The sequence below is a fragment of the Terrapene carolina genome, unplaced genomic scaffold, assembly GCF_002925995.2.
Source record: "Terrapene carolina triunguis isolate 2854851 unplaced genomic scaffold, T_m_triunguis-2.0 Scaffold96, whole genome shotgun sequence".
Taxonomy (NCBI): Eukaryota; Metazoa; Chordata; order Testudines; family Emydidae; genus Terrapene; species Terrapene triunguis.
This window is the reverse complement of record NW_020664447.1, coordinates 10,762,146-10,781,865: the sequence shown is the minus strand read 5'-3', so window position 1 is coordinate 10,781,865 and position 19,720 is coordinate 10,762,146. Positions and strand designations below refer to the sequence as shown.

The 19,720-nt window shown below is 39.1% G+C and overlaps 1 protein-coding gene across 1 annotated transcript in view; it reads right to left on the bottom strand.

Moving 5' to 3' along the window:
- Window positions 1–103: 103 nt before the first annotated feature.
- Window positions 104–19,720, bottom strand: part of CSTF3 (cleavage stimulation factor subunit 3) — a 78,261-nt gene continuing 58,644 nt past the window's right edge. Inside the window, exons 4-21 of the mRNA XM_024211473.3 lie at window positions 18,470–18,502; window positions 17,882–17,979; window positions 15,666–15,732; window positions 15,543–15,577; window positions 15,308–15,434; window positions 13,776–13,853; window positions 13,396–13,558; window positions 12,693–12,802; window positions 12,188–12,304; window positions 11,753–11,827; window positions 10,127–10,270; window positions 9,936–10,038; window positions 6,721–6,790; window positions 5,382–5,577; window positions 3,137–3,290; window positions 2,334–2,428; window positions 2,112–2,172; window positions 104–773 (exon numbers count right to left, since the gene is read on the bottom strand). Of these exons, the coding sequence (XP_024067241.1) occupies window positions 571–773; window positions 2,112–2,172; window positions 2,334–2,428; window positions 3,137–3,290; window positions 5,382–5,577; window positions 6,721–6,790; window positions 9,936–10,038; window positions 10,127–10,270; window positions 11,753–11,827; window positions 12,188–12,304; window positions 12,693–12,802; window positions 13,396–13,558; window positions 13,776–13,853; window positions 15,308–15,434; window positions 15,543–15,577; window positions 15,666–15,732; window positions 17,882–17,979; window positions 18,470–18,502 (1,929 nt within the window). The 3' untranslated portion in view covers window positions 104–570. The remainder of the gene's footprint in view (window positions 774–2,111; window positions 2,173–2,333; window positions 2,429–3,136; window positions 3,291–5,381; window positions 5,578–6,720; window positions 6,791–9,935; window positions 10,039–10,126; window positions 10,271–11,752; window positions 11,828–12,187; window positions 12,305–12,692; window positions 12,803–13,395; window positions 13,559–13,775; window positions 13,854–15,307; window positions 15,435–15,542; window positions 15,578–15,665; window positions 15,733–17,881; window positions 17,980–18,469; window positions 18,503–19,720) is intronic.

Genomic DNA, 19,720 nt, shown 5'->3' with positions numbered 1-19,720 from the left:
TTACCGCCCAACAAATTTATCTCTTTTGAGGCTGCTTTGTTTGGTTGATGTAAGAGTGTATACATAAAATCTGAATAAGACATGAAGTTTTTGATATCTTTTTATTTTAATGGAATGTTTTTTCCATTTTAAAACTACAAAACAGATTCCATACATTCTGCCATAAATAAAAACAAACAATAAGGCAGGACACTACATGAGCAAACTGAGAACAACTGTTTTCCAGGAACTGTGAATTAAAAATGCTTCACAATTATAAGCCATCCAGTTTTTAAAATAAAACTGTTGAAAGCCCCACAAGACTTCAAGTGGTAGATGTAAACACACTTGAAGAGGAACAAAATGCAATTCAGACATTTTGTGCTATTATTTTTGAAAAACCTAATTTTGTTTAGAGCACTTTCTAAGACTCTGCTGATCAAGAACCATACAGTATAAAGAGGCACCACCGTAACAAAACCTCATTGCCGAGATGTTTGTTAAAAACGGTTGTCCCTTTTTAAACATTTGACATAAGAGGCAAAAAACTCTCTTAATACAAGTCTTTCACAGTCCAATTTGGAACTTATTTCATCGGATTCTCTTTTGCTGTCGTGCTCTGTATATGTCATGTACAGGAGGAACCACGGATCCCTTCTCCTCTTCATCGTCAGAATCTTCATTTGGTCTCTTGACAGCTTTATTGAACATGGTATTATTTTCCACAGGTCCATTGCCTTCCACAGTTAATTCAGGCAGGCCTCCAGTAATTATTCTTACAGCTTCATCAACAGCTTTGGAACAAGAAAGATAAATTGACTTCAGAAACAAACAGTTTTTTCCTTGATGAGGAAAACAAGTCAGCACATTATTAAGCTGCTCTGGACACTCTGCAAGTGTACTGAGACACACTGCTGAAAACAGAAGAGAAATGAGTGGCCCTTTGACACCAGGTGAGAGTCAGGATTTCCTACTACTGCCTTTGACAAAGGCTATGCTGCTATAGAAGAGTTAAATCAAAGTGTGCTGCCAAGGGGGGAATAGAACTCACATTGAGTGCTGTAGCTTAGTTTGCTAAAGCAGGACGTTTTGGCTGTGAAATGTTACATTTCAGAAACTTCCTAACAAGGCATTCCTTCCACATTTCTCAGTTTCACTTAAGAATAAAGTTAACAGTTCTGTAATACAATGCTTGATTAGAATTTAACAAGGACATGAAAAAAGATGGTTCATTTAAGCTACTGATTAGATCCACTGCATTTTGGACAATGAAGAATTTTGCCATTTTACTCCTTACAAATGTTTGAGAGTTTTCAGGATACTATAACTTAAAAAATTAAGGCACCTTCTCCATTTAGAGAATTCTCAAAATCTAAGTCATCTCTCTGGATGTCAATTTTGCAAGAAAAATGAGTGGGCTGAAAACTATACTCTACTGCATGGGAAAACAGCTTCAGGAAAAAGTCAAGTGAAATTTACTGCTCTGACTTTTGAGTCAGGTCAGCTGCATTCTACTTTCAGAAAGAACTGATATCTAAAGTACTCTACTCCATAAAAGGAAAATGCTGTCTTTAATGTCCCTGCCTCTGGTGACTTTCTCCTTTAACAAGAGAGACTTAGGTTTCAGGTCTGGTCACTTTCTCAGCATCTTCACCCTATATGGGATCTCTCTGCAGCCCTATTGTGTCATATTCTACTCTGAGCTAGGAGTTTTATAGGGGACCAGACTCATAAGGTAAAGAAAGACACTGGATCAATTTCGATCTCTTGTTGGGTATACAGCCCCATTCTGAACTGTTACTGCATGCTCTAAAATGGCCAATGCTTTTTAAGTTTGTGAAATGTGTATGCCCAGGTCCAGCCCTGGGGTTTTTATTAGCTGAGTTATGAACCATTCACCAAAGGAAATTATAATAGAAAGTTTATAGCAGCACTAACAGAAACAATAATGAATCAGAGAATTACAGAAATATACCAATAATTCTCATTTCTTTATTATAGGGAAATCTCAGTACAGACTTCGTCTGTAAGAGGCTATATAGCTATCCCCATACTCACCTTGCACTGCCATGTTGCTACTTCAATGACAGAAGAAAAAAAAAAAAAAAAAAAAAAACAGAGAGAACACTTACTTTCTGGCATTTTGCATCTTCGAAAAATCTCCATGAGTTCATCCACTTGCACAAAAGGGCCCTGTTATTGGAGAAGAATTTAGATGACTGACTAGGAAATATCTACACATTACTGGAAGCATTAAGTAGCACAGTATATATAATTCATTCATTAAAGCACTCTACTGAAGTGTCTGTACCAGTTGTGAAGCCTGTGGAATATATTAAATTATTGAAACAAACCTGAAAACACACAGGGGGTGGGAGGAGCTTCATTAAAACTACAGCAGCTGGTGGGACTGGAAATACACCACCTGGCACAGGATGCAAACCTGGAGCTATTGAGGAAAAGAACAGTATAAATCAAATGTGAATGGCAGAGTAATTCAAGCTTTCGAGCTCTTGAATGTGTCAGAAATGAATAATGGTCAGACGTAATCTAAAAGTACATTTTGTCATCATCTTCAGCTATCTGAATCCTAAAGTATAAAACAGTAGTTCTCAAACTTTTGTACTGGTGATCCCTTTCACATAGAAAGCCTCTGAGTATGACCCCCCTTTTAAATTAAAAACACTTTTTTATATATTTAACATTATTAAAAATGCTGGTGGCAAAGCGGGACTTAGGGTGGAGACTGACAGCTTGTAACCCCCCCCATGTAATACCCTCACAACCCCGACCCCAAGTCTGAGAACCCCTGGTATAAAACAACCTACAGCATCTTATACAGCTACCAGAAGCCTCGGGGCCAGATTCTGCAACCCTTTCTCATGCTTACCTTAGTCTGGCCTCTGTTCAGCAAAGACTTAAGTCTATCCCAATCCAGCAAAGCACCTAAGAACCAACTTAACTTTAGATGTGCATAAATTCTTTTGAAGTCCCAATGGGATTGAAGCAGATGCCTAAAGTTGATGCTTTTCGGAACAGGGGCCTTCATGAGTAGCTCAATTAAATTCAATGGGATGGCTTGATCTGAGTTAGGGGGTGGTAACGGGCCCCTGAACGAAATCTTTTTAACCTTAACATGACTAAACTCTTGACTTACGTGCTAAATGTCTTGGCTGAAATGGAATCATCTGCTGTGTGTCTGGTTTTGGGTATTCAGGTTTTCTGTCCACTTCATCTTTTAGAACAGGCACTATAGAAGGAGCCACCACAGGGTCTGGAATTATGGCTGCTAACTTGGCACGTGAGACATCCTGAAAACACAAATTAGAGAGCACTGAACCAGGGAATTTAGTAATTTCATGTTTTAAATTACACAAAGCAATATCATAGTAGGAATTAAAGATTGTCAATCTATCTCAGCTACGTTTTTTCTAATGCTTTCTGAAGACATTTGTTCAATCTATTCAAATGACAGTTCTGCTTTGAGGCCCCAGCTGAGATCAGACTCCATTGTTCTAGGCACAGAACAATGATTTAGGGCTTGTCTAAATACAAGGTGTACCTAAAATGGGTTTAAAAACAGTTAAACTGATGCAAATCACGGTGTGGACACACTTTTTTGTGTGTGTTTAAACCTGACTTATAATGGTTCGTCTTGCATCTGCAAAACATTTTCTCTCATCTCATTTGTGGAAACAGCTGAACCATATTAGCTGAAACGTCACCAAAAAAAGAAAAAACAATGTCAGTATGTGGCCTGCACCCAGCATTGGAAATTTCAGCTCAGCAGAAATTTAGCAAAATAGTAGGATACTGTTTTCAGTATCTTAAAATGGAAAATTTTAGGCAACCTTAATTAAAGGCATTGCTACTTGCACCATCTGAAACATGTGGCTGTGCCGGTATATTGTGTGTATTTATAAACATTTTATGTTAAAAAACAACACACCCCCACACACACATTGTTAAGTATGAGTCCACGAACAAAAAGCCTGAACACCAGCCCTGCTTCCAACAAGGACTGTTTGTAAACAATGTTTAGGCCCAGTCCTCCATACATGAGCAGTTCAATTGAAGCCAATAAGCCAATTCTCATAAGGAGTACTCACATGAAGCAGGCTCGCGTGATCAGGTTCTTTATGAACTATTTTGGAACACAACAAGTGACTCTGAAGCACCCTTTCTGAGAGATGTGATTCCAGTGTCCTTCCTCTTAGCAGAAGTGGGAAACAAAACAATCCTTCCAGCAAACAAGCTCTTATTGCTCTCACACTTGTTTACCTATTTTACATTGCACACAAAAACCATCTAGTCTTATCCCTCAATTACTATTTCCCCAAAACTTTACATATCACAAAAAATTAAAACATCAGAAAAAAAATACACTCAGGAAAAACTAAACTGTGGTCAAAACATTCTTGGAGCTTAACAGACCTAGAACTGCCGGTACCACAGATCAAATACAAGCACTTGGCACATTCTATTAAATAGTGACTGACATGCCTGAGGCTCTCAGCACTAACAGAAGTATGGTGGTTATTAAATAAAGGCAGTGTCAAATCCACCTAGGACAGGACAGGCAGATTTTCTCAGTCCTCCTGCTTAATATCATGTTCAGTCTTGGTCCAATCCTGGCGTCAAAGTCAATGGGAGTTCTGCTATTGACTGAACAGCAATTGGGCTCTTTGCTCTGATACTTGTCTTTTTGACGTTTGTTTTAGCAGAGGAATGCCTGATCTTAAATGCCCATTGACTTCAGCAGGAATTTTGCTTGAGTAAGGAGCTCAGAATTAAGCCTGCACTGAGGATTTGGGGACTGCAGTGCAAAGGCACTACTGCACCAACCTTTGTTGATGGAGACAAAAACTGAAATATTAATTTAGGCAAAGTTGTATGTGTTAGTCATGTTCTCTCCCCCCCAATAGTTAATGCCTGGCACTCAAAGAACCAGCAGCCTGGGACTGCTTGAAGTTTTCATTTTACCACCCAATACCATTCCAAGTGAAGGACTGAACAGAAAGGCTGTGAGAACTACATTAATTCCTGGTTTAACTTGGAGTTAAATCAGGGATGAATTAGACCCGATGCTTTTAACTCCATTCTAGATCAGATCTGGGTCCAGCTAAAACAACTAAAAATTAAAAGGAGCCTATGGTAATAACAGCCCAATCTTGCTTTATTTGAAACTCAGTGGCAAAAATCAATGGCAAAACTTCACGGGAGCAGGATCAGGCTCAAAAAATGAAAGAATAAACCCTAATAAAAAAATGCACCCATTTTTATTTTTTCTTGTCTGTCAAGGAAAACTTTAAGGCAAGTGCAAGACGAGGTGAGACAGTGTTACAGGATTGCACCAGATCTCAAAAGAACTATCACAAAATTAAATTTTCTCAGCTACCTACCTTGTAACCAAGAGCTTTAAGTTCACTTGCAGAGCAAGGGTACAAATCCATGAACTTGTACCTATCTACCAGCAGAGCTGTCTCTTTACCCTCGTATTCTTCTTTGAAGGCTGTAAACCTCCGTTTTTCCACTTTAAGTATACTAGCTAGATCACCAATGTTACTTTCAAAAGCTAAAAACCGGGCCCAGATTTCTCTGCGAAAGAAAACAGGTAAAGGGAATGAATGATTGTTTGGGGGAAAGCTATGCTGAATCCCTCCTACTTGTAAAGATACACAAGATGACAAACTCCAATAAAAGGGATTAGGAAGTATGGACATTACCATTTAATAAATAACTTCTTCAAGTATCTATTTTATGTGCATGCATGCATAATAGGTAACACTAATACTATGCTCCTAACAATCTCCCTCATTTTTATAACACCTTTCCTTCCAATAGATCTTATAGCATTTTACAAACGATATACAACCAGCACCACTGCAGTGATGTGGAGGGCAGCAAGAGAGAGAGACCAACCAATGTTCTGCACAATGGTAAATCCCAACTTCTTTGCAGAAAATCCCACACAGCTTGGTAAGAAGGGATCTGAGCACATATACCTGGGCTTAATTCAACTTTCATTTTAGCTTCCCCGCCCACCTTTGAGGAGAATTTGGCTTCTAAACTCTATACCTCAGTTCCTCTTTCTTTGAAATGTGGATAAAAATTCTTCTTTCTCAGAGGATCAGAAGCAACAAACCGGGGGCATGAATGAGCAGAGCAGTGGAACATTTGACTATGATGCATGGGTCTTGTAATGTAAGGCTTGTGGGTATTTCCCTGGGGGGAGCACCAGGGTTTGTAGTCTTGTTGGAAGAACTGCGTTTAATAGAGGAGAGGGTGGAAGCATGGCTGACGGTTAAGGACCAGATAGGAAAGAGTTGCAAACTCATCTATGATCCTTTTGGATTGTGGTTATTGCTCTGTTTTTTGTACTCCTTGTAAAGTCCCTCTCCCATCAGTTTCCATCTCACCTTCTCTCAGGTGCTTGCATTATTCCCCACAATCTTTCCCTTCCTATCCCAAAATGGCAGGGAACAATATTGTGATCATCAGTACCATTGGCTAAAAAAAGTGGTGTATATTTACAGTGTAGGAGGTTTTTTTTGCTATGTTGTCACCAATGCTGTGCTGAGCAGCTTCTGTAGTCCAAGGGGTGAATTTCTATGCCCTTTCCTTTAGGTGGGATTACGAGGGAGAGTACACCTGCAGCTATTCTTATAGTTAATTTGTGGTGTTTAAGCTTTAAAGGAGGGTTTTCAAGGATAGAAAAACAAAATAATTTGACAAACTTACCCAGATTTCTCAGGTGGGAGGCTTCCTGAGGTTAAAACACGTTCAAACAAAACTCTTGTATTATTGTCCTCTAAAAAAATAAAAATATATAACAATTAAAAAGTATAAACATTAAATCCAGTACCAAATCTGTTTCTATTCAGAGAAATTTATCATTCAAGTGAAAAATAAAAGATTGTTCCAACGATATGATGCTCTGACTTTATTTTATTTTCAATAAATAGGATTCACAGCTACAACTGTATCAATATGCAAGTCAATCCTACTGTGGTGGGAACAGGAAATGCAAAAGCCTCCTGCATGGACCTCTCAATTTTATAGATACTCACTGTGGTGGAAATGGAGTTGTTGTGTAACATATGAATACTGTATTGTGACCTGGTTATTGGGTTTTTCACGGTATGAGTATGTTGGTTTAGTTTAACACCAGGCTATTGGAAAAACAAGCAGGAAACAGGGACAATAACTTGAGGTAACCATCCATCTGCCAGCAAGGTACAATGCAGGAGCCCTTTGCTTTGATGGTCTATCTCTGACTGACTGCAGAGTTCCCCAAACTGGTTGTGGGCAGCAGGGTCCAAGTCTGAACTCAGGAGAACAAAAACCTAAACTAGTTTTAAAACAACACCCCATCAAACGGGGAAAACACAGTTAAGGGGAAACAGACTGACACCCAGACCAAGAGGTTCAGGCCTGGCTAGAGTCTTTATAGGGATGGTACGCCTCTAGATAAGAAAGAGATGCATATAGACCTACTGTTTTAAAATCCTTTTTTTCTTATGCTATGCTTTATTTCTACTGTTAAAATCAAACAATACTTTGCTTTGAAAAAGGCTGTCTGATCACTGTTTGCACCACTGGCCACAAACTCCTGAAGGGAAGAAACTGCAGATACTAAACCCACGTGGTCTTGCTGGATAAGCACGACTCATTCCAGGGGACAGTAGTCCAGACCCTGTCCAAGAGTGGGATCCCACCCCAAAAGCGGTAAAGACTCAAGGCCTGACAGTTGAAGGGGTGCACTTAGAGACCAGTGAGGGGTCAGGGGTGCAGATAGCCCAGTAACCATGACACCCACCACCACTATTGCTGTGATGCTATCCTGTCCTGCTGGTGAAGTTCCAGCTGACACTGCGTGTAATGGTACATAGTAAATTCTTATCTATTCATCTGATTTCCCAAAAATCCCCCTATGCCAGCCAGATAGTTACAACAACAAGGGGGCGCTATTTTCAAAAATATTTAGTGTGAAGCTCTTTAGCACTAATATTACCTTTGTTCAGAAAAATCTCTTAAGTGAGCAGGTGGACTGTTCACTGGTATGTGATGTCACAAAGTCTTTGCTTTTTTCCCTGTCTACATCTGCTCTTATGAGAATTTACACAAATATCCATTTTCTCAGAGGGATGTTAGGGGGAACTGGATTTTTGTACAAACATCCCCTTGATTCAAGTCTGCCCCCTCTTCAAAATCTCTCTTAAACAGAGAAAATAAATGAAGCGTGCCAATTGAGCTATTAGATAATAACTAAGGGTTACACTGTATCATTTAAATGCCAGTGTAGAGAAAGGAAAGTGGTGCAAGGGTAGGGCCAAATGGGCCAGTATACGTGGATGGATAAGCAATATCACTCACAGCTGTGGAAGCCCCTCCATGTGAGCTCAGCAGTTTGGGGATCTGATGAATCTTTAGAAAGCATGGTTGGGCAGGGAAGGAGACTAGGGAGTTAGGACAAGCCACTCTCCCGACTCGTCTCTGAATCTGTGAAACACCACAGCAGCTACACACACAGCCTCCACTGCAACCCCATACCTTTGCTTCAGACAGCTCCAGTTTCTTCTCTGTTCCATTAACTCCCACACTAACGAGTCCTGCAGTGGCAGAGTGTGACGAAGTGGGACTGTTCTTAATGTTTCCTCTGAATACTGTGTGGGTGCCTCAGTTTCCCCTATGCATTTCTTAAGTCTCTAGGTGGTGGGATAAAGGCCAGTGTGCATAAATCACTGACACTCTGTCTCCCTGGCAACAAATGGCCAGGGCCCTTCCCCCCTGCAAGGAAATAGCTAAAGGTGAACAAAAAGATCAGGTAACCTCCTGCCCGGGAAAGAGACAAAGCCCAAAGAAGGAGGGGCTGGGGGGGGGGGGGGTTCAGTTTTGGAACTGGCTAGGGACTTGAAGTAAGGGCAAACGGGGGTGTCTGGCTCGCTTGGCCCCAAAATGGACCTGGTGGAGGGGTCCCATTCGCTAAACCAACAAGCTCTGTTTTAAACCGTGTTCCTGTCATCTAATAAACCTCTGTTTTACTGGCTGGCTTAAAGTCACGTCTAACTGCAAAGTGGGGGTGCGTGCAAAACCTCTGGCTTCCCCAGGACCCTGCCTGGGCGGACTCGCTGTAAAAAGCGCACGAAGGGGCATATGCTAAATGCTCCCCAAAAAACCCCCAAAAGGTAAAGCCGTGTAAGCTTCTTGCCCTAAAAAGTCTGCTCCATGGAAGAAAAGGCTCCCCAAAGTCCTGACTGGCTTTGTGGGGAGCAGTTCCAAAGCATCGCCCGGGGACTCCGTGACACAGAGCCCAGCTGCTAGCCGCACAACGGGTACACTGCACTCCCCTTGCACATGGACGGCTTTGTATCCTTGGAGCACTGTATGCCCCTCTTATCAATGGCCTTTGACAGCCATAGCCCCCTGCCCAGGAAACGCCAACTCTAAGTTGTCAGTTAATTCACAATACTACTTTGAATTTTGCTTTTCCCATCCACTGTTGGAGAATGAGTTTTATTTGTACTTGCGAATGTCAGAAAACTAGACCCAGAATTCTGCAGTCACTACAGGAAAGGATCAATCCATCACTGCTGTTGAGTACTTCTGCAGACAGACTTTTTAACCCCCTATGAATCTTTGTGCCCAAGGAGTTAGATTTTCCTAACACGTTTTCCACTGTCAGCTACAGATGGAGTGAAACTGCCATAGTGGAAAGTACTTAATGACTTGGAAAGCCCACTCTGTATAGTGATGAGACAATATGGGATCTCAATGTCAATTCACTTCTGGATCTTCACTGTGCAGAAAATGGCAGTTTTTTCAAATCAATCACACAGGTTTTGTGAAGAAGATTATTGCCCTGTAGGAAGGAATTCAAACTTGGACTGAAGCCAAACTCTCAGAGAGTGAAGGTTAATGTTTCATTAGTAGCCCTCCTAGTTCCCAAAGCTTACCATTAAGGTGAGACAGATAGTCAATGTATGCCAGTACATATTCTGGAATGTCTCCATATTTCTTCAGCCCCAACTCAAAAATCTTGAAGGCCACTGACTTGTCCTGCAAATGTTAAAATAGCATTATTAGCTTCAAAAAGCAGCACAACTATTAACACTTCATTAATCCCAAAGAATATGTCTGAGTTTACCTTACTACAGTAATACTCCATCAAAGCTGCCGTAACATAGACATGATGGCGGGTCCGGGCATCCTCTCTTGCTTTCTTAAATATCATTCTTCCAGATTTGATGCCTTCTGCCCGCCTTGCAAATTTCATATACTGTATATATACCTAAAATATACATGATGATTTGTTCAGCACACAAGATAATACTTTTATATTTTGGATATCAAGATATGAAAGAGATCCTTTGGGCATATCTAGAATCCACTCCAGCCACAAAATATAATAATTCATAATATAAACAACACATTCAGACAAGGTAGCAACTATGAGGCAGCATCATGGAATACAGACTGGGCCACAGCTTTAACCTACCTATTTATTTTTGGCACGAGGCCTGTATAAAATTATAAGGATAATCAATATTAAAATTCTCGAGGCAGAAGAGGTGGTCAGGTGGGTATTGAATTTACATAGGCTATTGCCTTCAGAGAATTACAATTATACATAAGTCATTTGCGGTTTCTAAAAATGGCAAGTATCTTATAGGGATAACAGAGCACATACAGGAGGCCATAAGACCCATAACTGAAGATGTATGCTAGAAGTCTGTTCCAACATTTACTAGTAGGTAACGGGATCTGAAATACCACTCATTCTGTCCTATTGGACTGATATTTTTGATGTATGGTCATGCAAATAGCAAACATACGGTAATTAATTCATCCAGTGGCTGATCTGTGGTGTGTATTCTCTATGGATTTGAGTATCCTTTCACTTATTCTGGATTAAATTAGGAGTAACAACATTGATTCAACTGTAAAACTGTTGAGAGAGAGAATCAGGCTCTGGGAGTTTCACAGAGATGCACTTGAACTTGAAGCTGCATTGTGATCTAGTAAACAGAGACCTGGACTGGAGTTAGGAGACCAGATTTCTGGCTCTGCCACTGCCCTGCTGTATGACCTTGGACTTGTCATTTTACCTCTTTGCACCTCTGTTCCCTTCCCACTCTGTCTTGTCTATTCATAATGTAAGCTCTTCAGGACAGGAACTCTATCTCACTATGTGTTTGTACAGTGCTAGTACAATGGGCACTATTGTAATACAAATAGTAATAATACAATTTTCTTTTTTTTCCTCCTTAAAGTGGAGGTGTAGTACTAATCTTTGGTATTTATGCAGTGTACTTCATCCCAAAGTGCTTCATAAACTTTAAACATAAAGCACCACTGCATTGCATCATCCACTGGGGCAGAGAGTGGCAATCGATGGGTGCAAAGCACACAGTTTAGGGAAGAGGAAGTGAAATTTTGGTCAACAAAGCAAATGCCTACTCTTATGAAGCATGTCATGGGATCTTCAACGTCCATTCGAATGGATACGGCTTGCTGTAGGTTTTTAAGGACACAGAAATTAAAGTGCATGGTACCTTATTTATCTACCTTGGAAGACTAAAGGGCAGAGTCACTGACCCTGCTGGAATCTGAAACTGTGGTTTCCAAGAGTCTACATATTCTCAACCTAATCTTAGTCCACTAGTCATCCACTCAAGCTATTAACTGATGAGAACGCTACCCATTCTTTGGGTGTACTGAGATCAATATTACTGGAAATGTGGAAAAACTGAATAGTATAGAATCATCTTACCAATGTGGGATCAATATCTTCAATAGCCAAGAGGCGGTTATATATGCTGTGCACCTTCTCATACTTCATTCGACTCTGAGGAAATAAAATATATAAAAAAAAAAAATCACTAACATGCTTCATAATACTAGACACACTGAAGTTCCTGGAAGTCTCTCTCTGCCACTTTCTGCCTCTACCTACTTGTTCGGAAGAAGAAAAAAAAAATTAAAGAATTAAGTAGAAAGCTGAATATTTCTAACATATTTTTGAAATTAATAATATAGAAATATTTTTCCATTATATTACTTTAGCCTAGAAAGTGTCAATGTAGGCTGAGAAGTTTGGCAGAATTAATATTCTGTTTATATTGTACTTTTCAAGCAGATGAGATTTTGGAGAAAAGACATCTTGTCCCACTGGAGTTTGAGTCAGTACTGAAATCTTTATGCTCACCTCTTCGTAGTCTGCATATGCAAAGTACAGAAGCATGTTCTTCTTTAGTAAAGTGCTGATCGCCCTTTCATAAATATTAGCAGCCTCATCACTGAACAGTTTAGCATTGTTCATGTCCTATGATAAACAAATATTGTAACAAAATTATTTAATACTCATGACACTGAAGACAAAATTAAGATCTGATCCGGTTGGCACTTGTGTACATGATTTTATTTATGCGAGTAGTTTCACTGAATTCAAATGGAGTATTCACATGCTCATGTACATAAGCATTTGAACGGTCAGCATTTACAATGCTACTATATGTATCAACCATAAAAGTCTAAGATTTAAACTACTTAAAATATTTAATGCCAACATTATAATTGCATTTCATAACTCAAAAGTCTCTTAAGTGCAATTAATTTTAATATTATGGAATACTATTCAGAATTCTAAAATCTACACACAGTTCGAAATGCTAAAAATGTGTTTTCCCCTTTGGCCATATCCATTCCCTTACCCCTTTCTCAGCTAGCAGCTTACTGGATTGCTCAAGATACTGTGCAGCCTCGTACCAGATATCTGGATGATGTCCGAGGACCAACAAGCACTGCTCATAAGCAAACATAACTAGGGAAAAAAAGTCAAAGTGATAAATATTCCTAGCAAAAGCATTTGTATGACTGTATATTAATAACTTACATTTGTAACTTAATTAACCAGTGTATCAAACACAGAAGTATCAGATACTACAGTAGATCCTACTAATACCCAACGTGGTTTGAGGCCAGCCTGCCTCTCTTCAGGACACTACCCCAGTTGTAGTCAGTGGAGATACCGATGCAAGATCCCCTCAGTATAACAGAGAGGGGGTGATTGGAAAAGTCTTCTGCATATGGGCCTGACACCTCCCATCATGGTCTGAAATAGCCTATATTTGCAGATTTTCCAGGCCTGTGGTAGGTCATTTGCAGCCTGGCCTTTGAAGAGAATTAAGTCAGGCTGAAGTACTGACATAAGTGTTGCAGTGTTATTTGTATGTAGAGCCCGAATGGGGATTAATGAAGAAAAAACATGATTTGACCAACTTTGGGCACAGCACAATCATTGTCAATGTTAAGAACACTTCATTTCTTCAGCTCAAGGTCACTCACGATTCTCAGCAATAATTCAAAACATGCTGCAGAGTATCTATGCCTGATTCTGATATCTAATCATGTTACCTCTTTTTGTTATGAGAGTTTGGTCTTCTGTGCGCAGTGGATTACTCTTTTCCCACTGGATATATTTCTTCCACATGTCGACCTGCTGAGCCTCTTGGGGAGTATTCTGTGGGGGGACGGAGGGAGCATTGCGATCCAGACCTTTCATAACAGTCTCATATTCCTGAAGAAGAGGTAAATAATGTTTTAAGTTGTAGAGAGAAATAGGCATAATGAAAGTGACTGCTGACAGGTATGCTTAGCATTTTTGTCCTATGAAAATATCAGTTCTATCAGCCTACCAAACAAGTAGCTGTACTTGAAAATCTTAACTAGGCTTAATGCTTTCTGGCTTTTATGGAATTAAACAATGTAAAAATGAAGTGAACAGGAGTCTGTACCTTGGCCACACGTCTAGCATTCATATAATCTCTACTCCGATCTTCAATCATTTTTTTAGCTAAGTGAATATTGATTCCCTGCGGAAAAAAATAAACAGCAATTGAAAATACACTATTTTACAAAAAAATACAAACTACTGAATTTTATTTCAGAGAGATGAAGGGCCCTGAAAGGGGATGTAAAACTATTTAAGAACGTTCAACAGAAGTCTTTTAAAAGGTATGGACATCAGAAAACAACAAATAAACAACAAATATCTTCAAATAACGTATGGTAAATGGCCAAGTTAGGGAACAAATACAATGATGTAAATAATCTGTGTTTGGCAATTCAGTTTTGGGAGCAAAAAGTTTTAGTCATTTATATCACAAAATATTTTTGATTTTTTACTTTTAACACACAGATGCCCTAAGCGATGTTTGCCTGTGCATGAAGGATTCCGATTTAAACTTCTAAAACCTAAGAATAAACTTTACATACACATTATGGGACAGGAGACTGAAATTTTGTCTTGCCCTAAATAATGATCAGTCCACAGTCAGTCACAATTCCTTCCCTCATTGCCCCTTGTCCTTTATCAAGTGAAGCTCAGCTCTGTTGGCCAGCACATTACAGAGGTCAGAGCCAAGGCCCTGGCTACTCCCATCCCCTCTCTGCTCACTTATGAGGGGTTAAGAGTAACAGCTCCACATATCTGCTCTGCCCCATTAATAGATTGGCAATCTGGGTACTCAAGTAGGTGAGTAGGCTTTGTACACACTTATTCCCCTAGGTGGGCACATAGGACAAGTTATAATCTTGCCCCTTAAATAGATATATTAATTTTAAATTTCTGAGAAAGATAATCATATTCTTTAAACTCATCATGCTGTTCATTTAAATGGAATGAAACTCCCTCTGTATTTGCTACTTAAAATGCCTTACACACCTGATTATTAATTAAGGACATAAACTGGACTAGATCCTGCAAATTTTACTGTCTCCTGCAATTTGTTGAACACCATAAACTCCTACTGAATTCAGGCCATAAGGGAACTCTGTGGGGATATGGCACCTACAGAGTACAGATCAAATAAGCTCCTAAACACCAGCACACTTAGATGTTCAAAAGGCTCACGTTTTTCTTGACCCTTCACAATGGATATCAATAAATAAATAAATAAATAAATAATGTGACAAACTCTCCAATACAGCAGACAGGAAACACATGACACTATGTAACTTAAAACATCACAACAAACTATATGAAAAGGGAAAAATTCTCTAAGTTTATCCAGAACAAACAGTCTGTAAGGGAAGAAATACAAAAAAACAAATTATCACACATAGGTACCTACTTTGTGCCTGTAAAATTCTTGCATGGATGCACAAAGAGCTCACCATTGTACATGCAAAACACGCATTGCACTACCTTTTATCTATTTGCACACATGTATTGGGTGGACACAATTCTGGGACTAACTTTTAGTAATTTTTAAGACAGGATTTTCTAAACAAACCTGAAATCAAACAATTTTATTTTCTCAGTTACCTCTTCATATTTGTTATAATCTCTCCAGAGTTGTTCAATGTTGATCATTGGGTTCACGCAACCTCGCTGGTAAACCCTACGAACAGCTGTTATCCTCTGGTTTTCTGCATAAGATCCAACTGCCTCTCTAAATAGTGAAGTGAGACACTAACATGTCAGTAATTAAAACACTGTAACTTAAATAAACATTAAAATTACATGAATTAACTTTTAAAAAATACTTAAAAGTACTTACACGCCTTTCAAAAAATTGATGTAATCTACCCAGATCTATGTAAAAAAAACAGAAAAAAAAAAATCACATCAACAAGCACTTAGTACAGTAATCAGAAATAATTAGTTAGATAACAAAACATACCTGGTATGACATGATTTCCATGCCGATTTTATCCAGAGCAAAGTCATATGCCTGAGCCATTTTTTCTCTGAAAAAATGCCACAAATATTGAAAACATTCAGAGCTGGGACTAGGTTTTATCAATTTTAATAAATAGTATTCATTTAAAAAAATCTTTTAGCAACAAATTCTAAATATATATTTAAGTAAAAAAGGCTAGTGCCATAAAACAGGTGTTTGGTTTCCTTAAATTCCTGGCATTCTGTATTCAGACAATTACCACAAGCAAGGAAGTTAAAAGGAAAACTGGCTGGCTTAGTGCACTGATGGCAGTACATAATGCTCTCGGGTGCCTGGGCCTCTCTTCTTAGATGACTGGAGCTCACATATGCCATGTGCACCAGGAATAGAGAAGATATGGCCAGTTGCTCTATAAATATTCCTTGCTGACTGATTTACTTAGTGGCAATACCTGAAAGAGATTAGGAATCCCCGAGAAAAGCAAGAAAAAGCAGTTAATGGCTAAAAGGAGTGGTTTGCAACCTGGTTTTACTTTGAAACGCCTTTCTTCCTGTCCCTCCATAAAAATGGCTTCTTTTTAATAATCAAAAGATTCCATGGGAAATTTTTTTTAAATCTTTCAGCCATCAACCCCTTGTCTTCCCCTCCCCTCCCTGCCAAAAATTGTAATTTTGTTTTCACTCTCCCTTTTTCCATCTTCACACCTCCCTTTTCACCCCCTTCCCCACAATTTTGCCACTGAAAAAAGGGTTAGGGAATTATAAGACAAAGGAAGGGTATGAACAAATACCAAAACAAAAAAAGTGATTTCTCTTTTTTTTTTAAATTGATATTTTTAAATTAAAAATTCTGATTTTTTTCATGAAATTTATTTACCATTTTTAACAGCACTAGTAATGAGTATGTATAGCTAGGTTAAGTGATGACTATGTGGAGAGAACATGACAACAACCGACAGCTACTTAAAGCGTAAACATTAGGGCCATGTCTACACTACAAGCGCTACAGCAGCACAGCTATGGCACTGCAGCTATGCTGCTTTAGCGCCATAGGGTAGACGCTTCCTGCGGCAACAGAAGGAGTTTTTCCATTGGTATCACTAATCCACCTCTTCAAGCAGCAGTAGCTGGGTTGACAGAAGTATTCTGCAGTAACCTAGCCACATCTACATCAGGGATTAAGTCAGCTTAATTTTGATGCTTGGGGGTGTGAATTTTTCACACCTCCAAGTGCTACAGGTATGTCAGCCTAACTTGTAAATGTAGGCCAGGCCTTAGGATGGAGAGGAATTATTTAGTGCAGTACACAGGAGTATTAGGAGAAATGGGATGAAAGAAAAGTTTAAGATGAATATCCAAAAATTCTTCCTGACACCATGATGTATTAAGTTCCAGGCCATGTCAAAACTAGAGTTCTTCAATTGTTCCCACCGTAAATATTGTATCTTGATTAAAGCTAACACTTGAGCTGTATTACTTGACCATCAATCCTGGTCTACAGAAGGCTTTTATTATTTGCCCCCATTGACCAGGAAGTTTAAAATTAGATTAGACCAGGCAAAAGATAATGTATGAGAGGGAACAATCCCTCATTAGCAGGCAAATGGACTGGACAATTTACTTCTCTAACTTCTCTGGTTGTCTCAAGGAAGCAACTTTATCTGCTATTTTATATGGAGCATGAGCATGGCAACTGCCTACCAGAAAGAATCAAGGGATGTATTAGAGAAAATGTTTTTGGAACAGAGAGCAGGTGATATCTTATAGACCAGGAGTCGGCAACCTTTCAGAAGTGGTGTGCCGAGTCTTCATTTATTCACTCTGATTTAAGGTTTCGCGTGCCAGTAATACATTTAACGTTTTTAGAAGGTCTCTTTCTAGAAGTCTATAATATATAACTAAACTATCGTTGTATGTAAAGTAAAGAAGGTTTTTAAAATGTTTAAGAAGCTTCATTTAAAATTAAATTAAAATACACAGTCCCCCGGACCGGTGGCCAGGACCTGGGCAGTGTGAGTGCCACTGAAAAATCAGCTCACGTGCTGAAGGCAGCACGTGTGCCATAGGTTGCCTATCCCTGTTATAGACCCATTATGATCAGCTCTCCAGGCTCAGAGCCAGGTTTGTCAAGACAAAACCCCTGTTTAATGCCTTGTAAAGGAAAAAAGAGAATCACCATCAAAACTAAAGAATTTGGAAAAAAACATTTTTACTTACTTGTAACTGGGTAGCTTTCCCTTGGTTTCACGTACATACGAAAGGTAACACTTCCATAAATCGATGTGTAACACTTTCATGAGGCATCTCTGAAACAACTGTTAATATGTGGAGAAAATGTGATCAGGAATCCAAGAACAGAAATTAGGTTTTTATATTATTTCTTAGAGCACCTCAATTAAAACCTTCTGTGTTATTCTGAGCTGAAATTTATTGGAAAGAATAACCTAAATTACCAACTGATTTGGTAAGATTATCTTCATGTTAGGTAGTCAGAACTGGAGAGGTATAAAATGCAGGACAATTGTTCTGGTGACCCCACTATTTACAGTGTGTTGACAGCAATAAAACCCACTTTCGTGATCATACTTCTAAGGTATCCTTGGATAAACTGGATAAAAAAAGAATGACTCAGATAAAATATTCAATGCAAGCTGCAGTTCTTTCCAATCTACTACCCCAGCCTAATGAGACGATACCTGGTCTCCTTATAAATATATATTTCATATGTAAGGTCCTTAGAATTTTTTGTTTAAAAAACAAAATCTTAAAAATTACATAAAGTATAGAATTTATTATTGGACTCACCTTTTCTACTTTGTCGTAATTTTTTGCTTTAATCTGTAGGGAAGCAGAAAAGAATAAATAAGTTGGAAAAATCCTATTTTTAAAGGTAAAAGTAAATTTTATATTCGCGGTGGTGAAATGGTTTAATTTGTCTTTGTTTAGAGTAATAATGAGTCCTACTCCACTGCTCTAGCCACTAGGCCACATTGCCTCCCAATATTTCAACACAACATAACTGCATAATTATTATTCATTGTACAAGAAGCCTGTATTTTTCTTGGCTATTTCTGTTTTTAGGGCCAAGTCTTAGTCAAATAAGGTTTACTTCATTGACTTCCAACAGGACCAGAATTTTGGCCTTAATGAGCATCCTTACTTATATTCAGTATTGGAAGTCAAATTTTCTAAGTTGGACACTTACTTTAAGGTGCTAAATTGTGGACTTAAGTGCACAAAACAGATACTAGTTACCTCTGTGCCCATCTAATCATCCAGATCAGGTTCTGGGCACCCCACCTTAACCACTCTAGTTTGAATATTGAGCTAAATGGGTCATTTCATTTATCAATCCACTATAACATTTGAATGATGTTCTGTAACATATTGCTGGCAAACATTAATACATTATGCTGAAAAGTGTATGTGTTAAAATAAACCTCTTGAAATGTTCAAACAAGAGTTGGCTGAATAACAAAGTATTCTTGAGTAAACCCAGTAAATTCAGCTCTCTCTCATTTGTGGAGTCATATTATTTATCATTTGCAAGTATGTTCGCAAATTCTACAAATTTCAGCAAGAGCGATTATTCATTCCAACTCCATACCAGAAGAGTGTTATTTTCCTCTTAAAAGTTTCAGTCATGAAATTAGAAAGCAGAAATATCCAGGGATTTATGTGACCAATCATTCACTAACTGAACCTGATTTCTGAGTAGTCACAGTTAAGGCTACTTTTTAGTCACGGGTATTTTTAGTAAAAATCATGGACAGGTCACGGGCAGTAAACAAAAATTCACAGCCTGTGACCCGTCCACGAATTTTACTATATACCCCTAACTAAAACTTGGGCCAGCGTTTCTCTGTGGGGGTGATCTAGGGGCGCCACGGGTGCTGGAGGAGATGGCCCAGGTCCCCCACTGGTGCTGGGGTGGAGAGGCAGGTGGCGGTGCATGGCCTGGGACCCCCGCTGGTGCTAGTGAGGGGAGGTTGACGGCAGCGTGCGGCCCAGGACTCCCGCTGGGGCTGGGGGTGGTTGGGGGGGGCTCAGCACGGT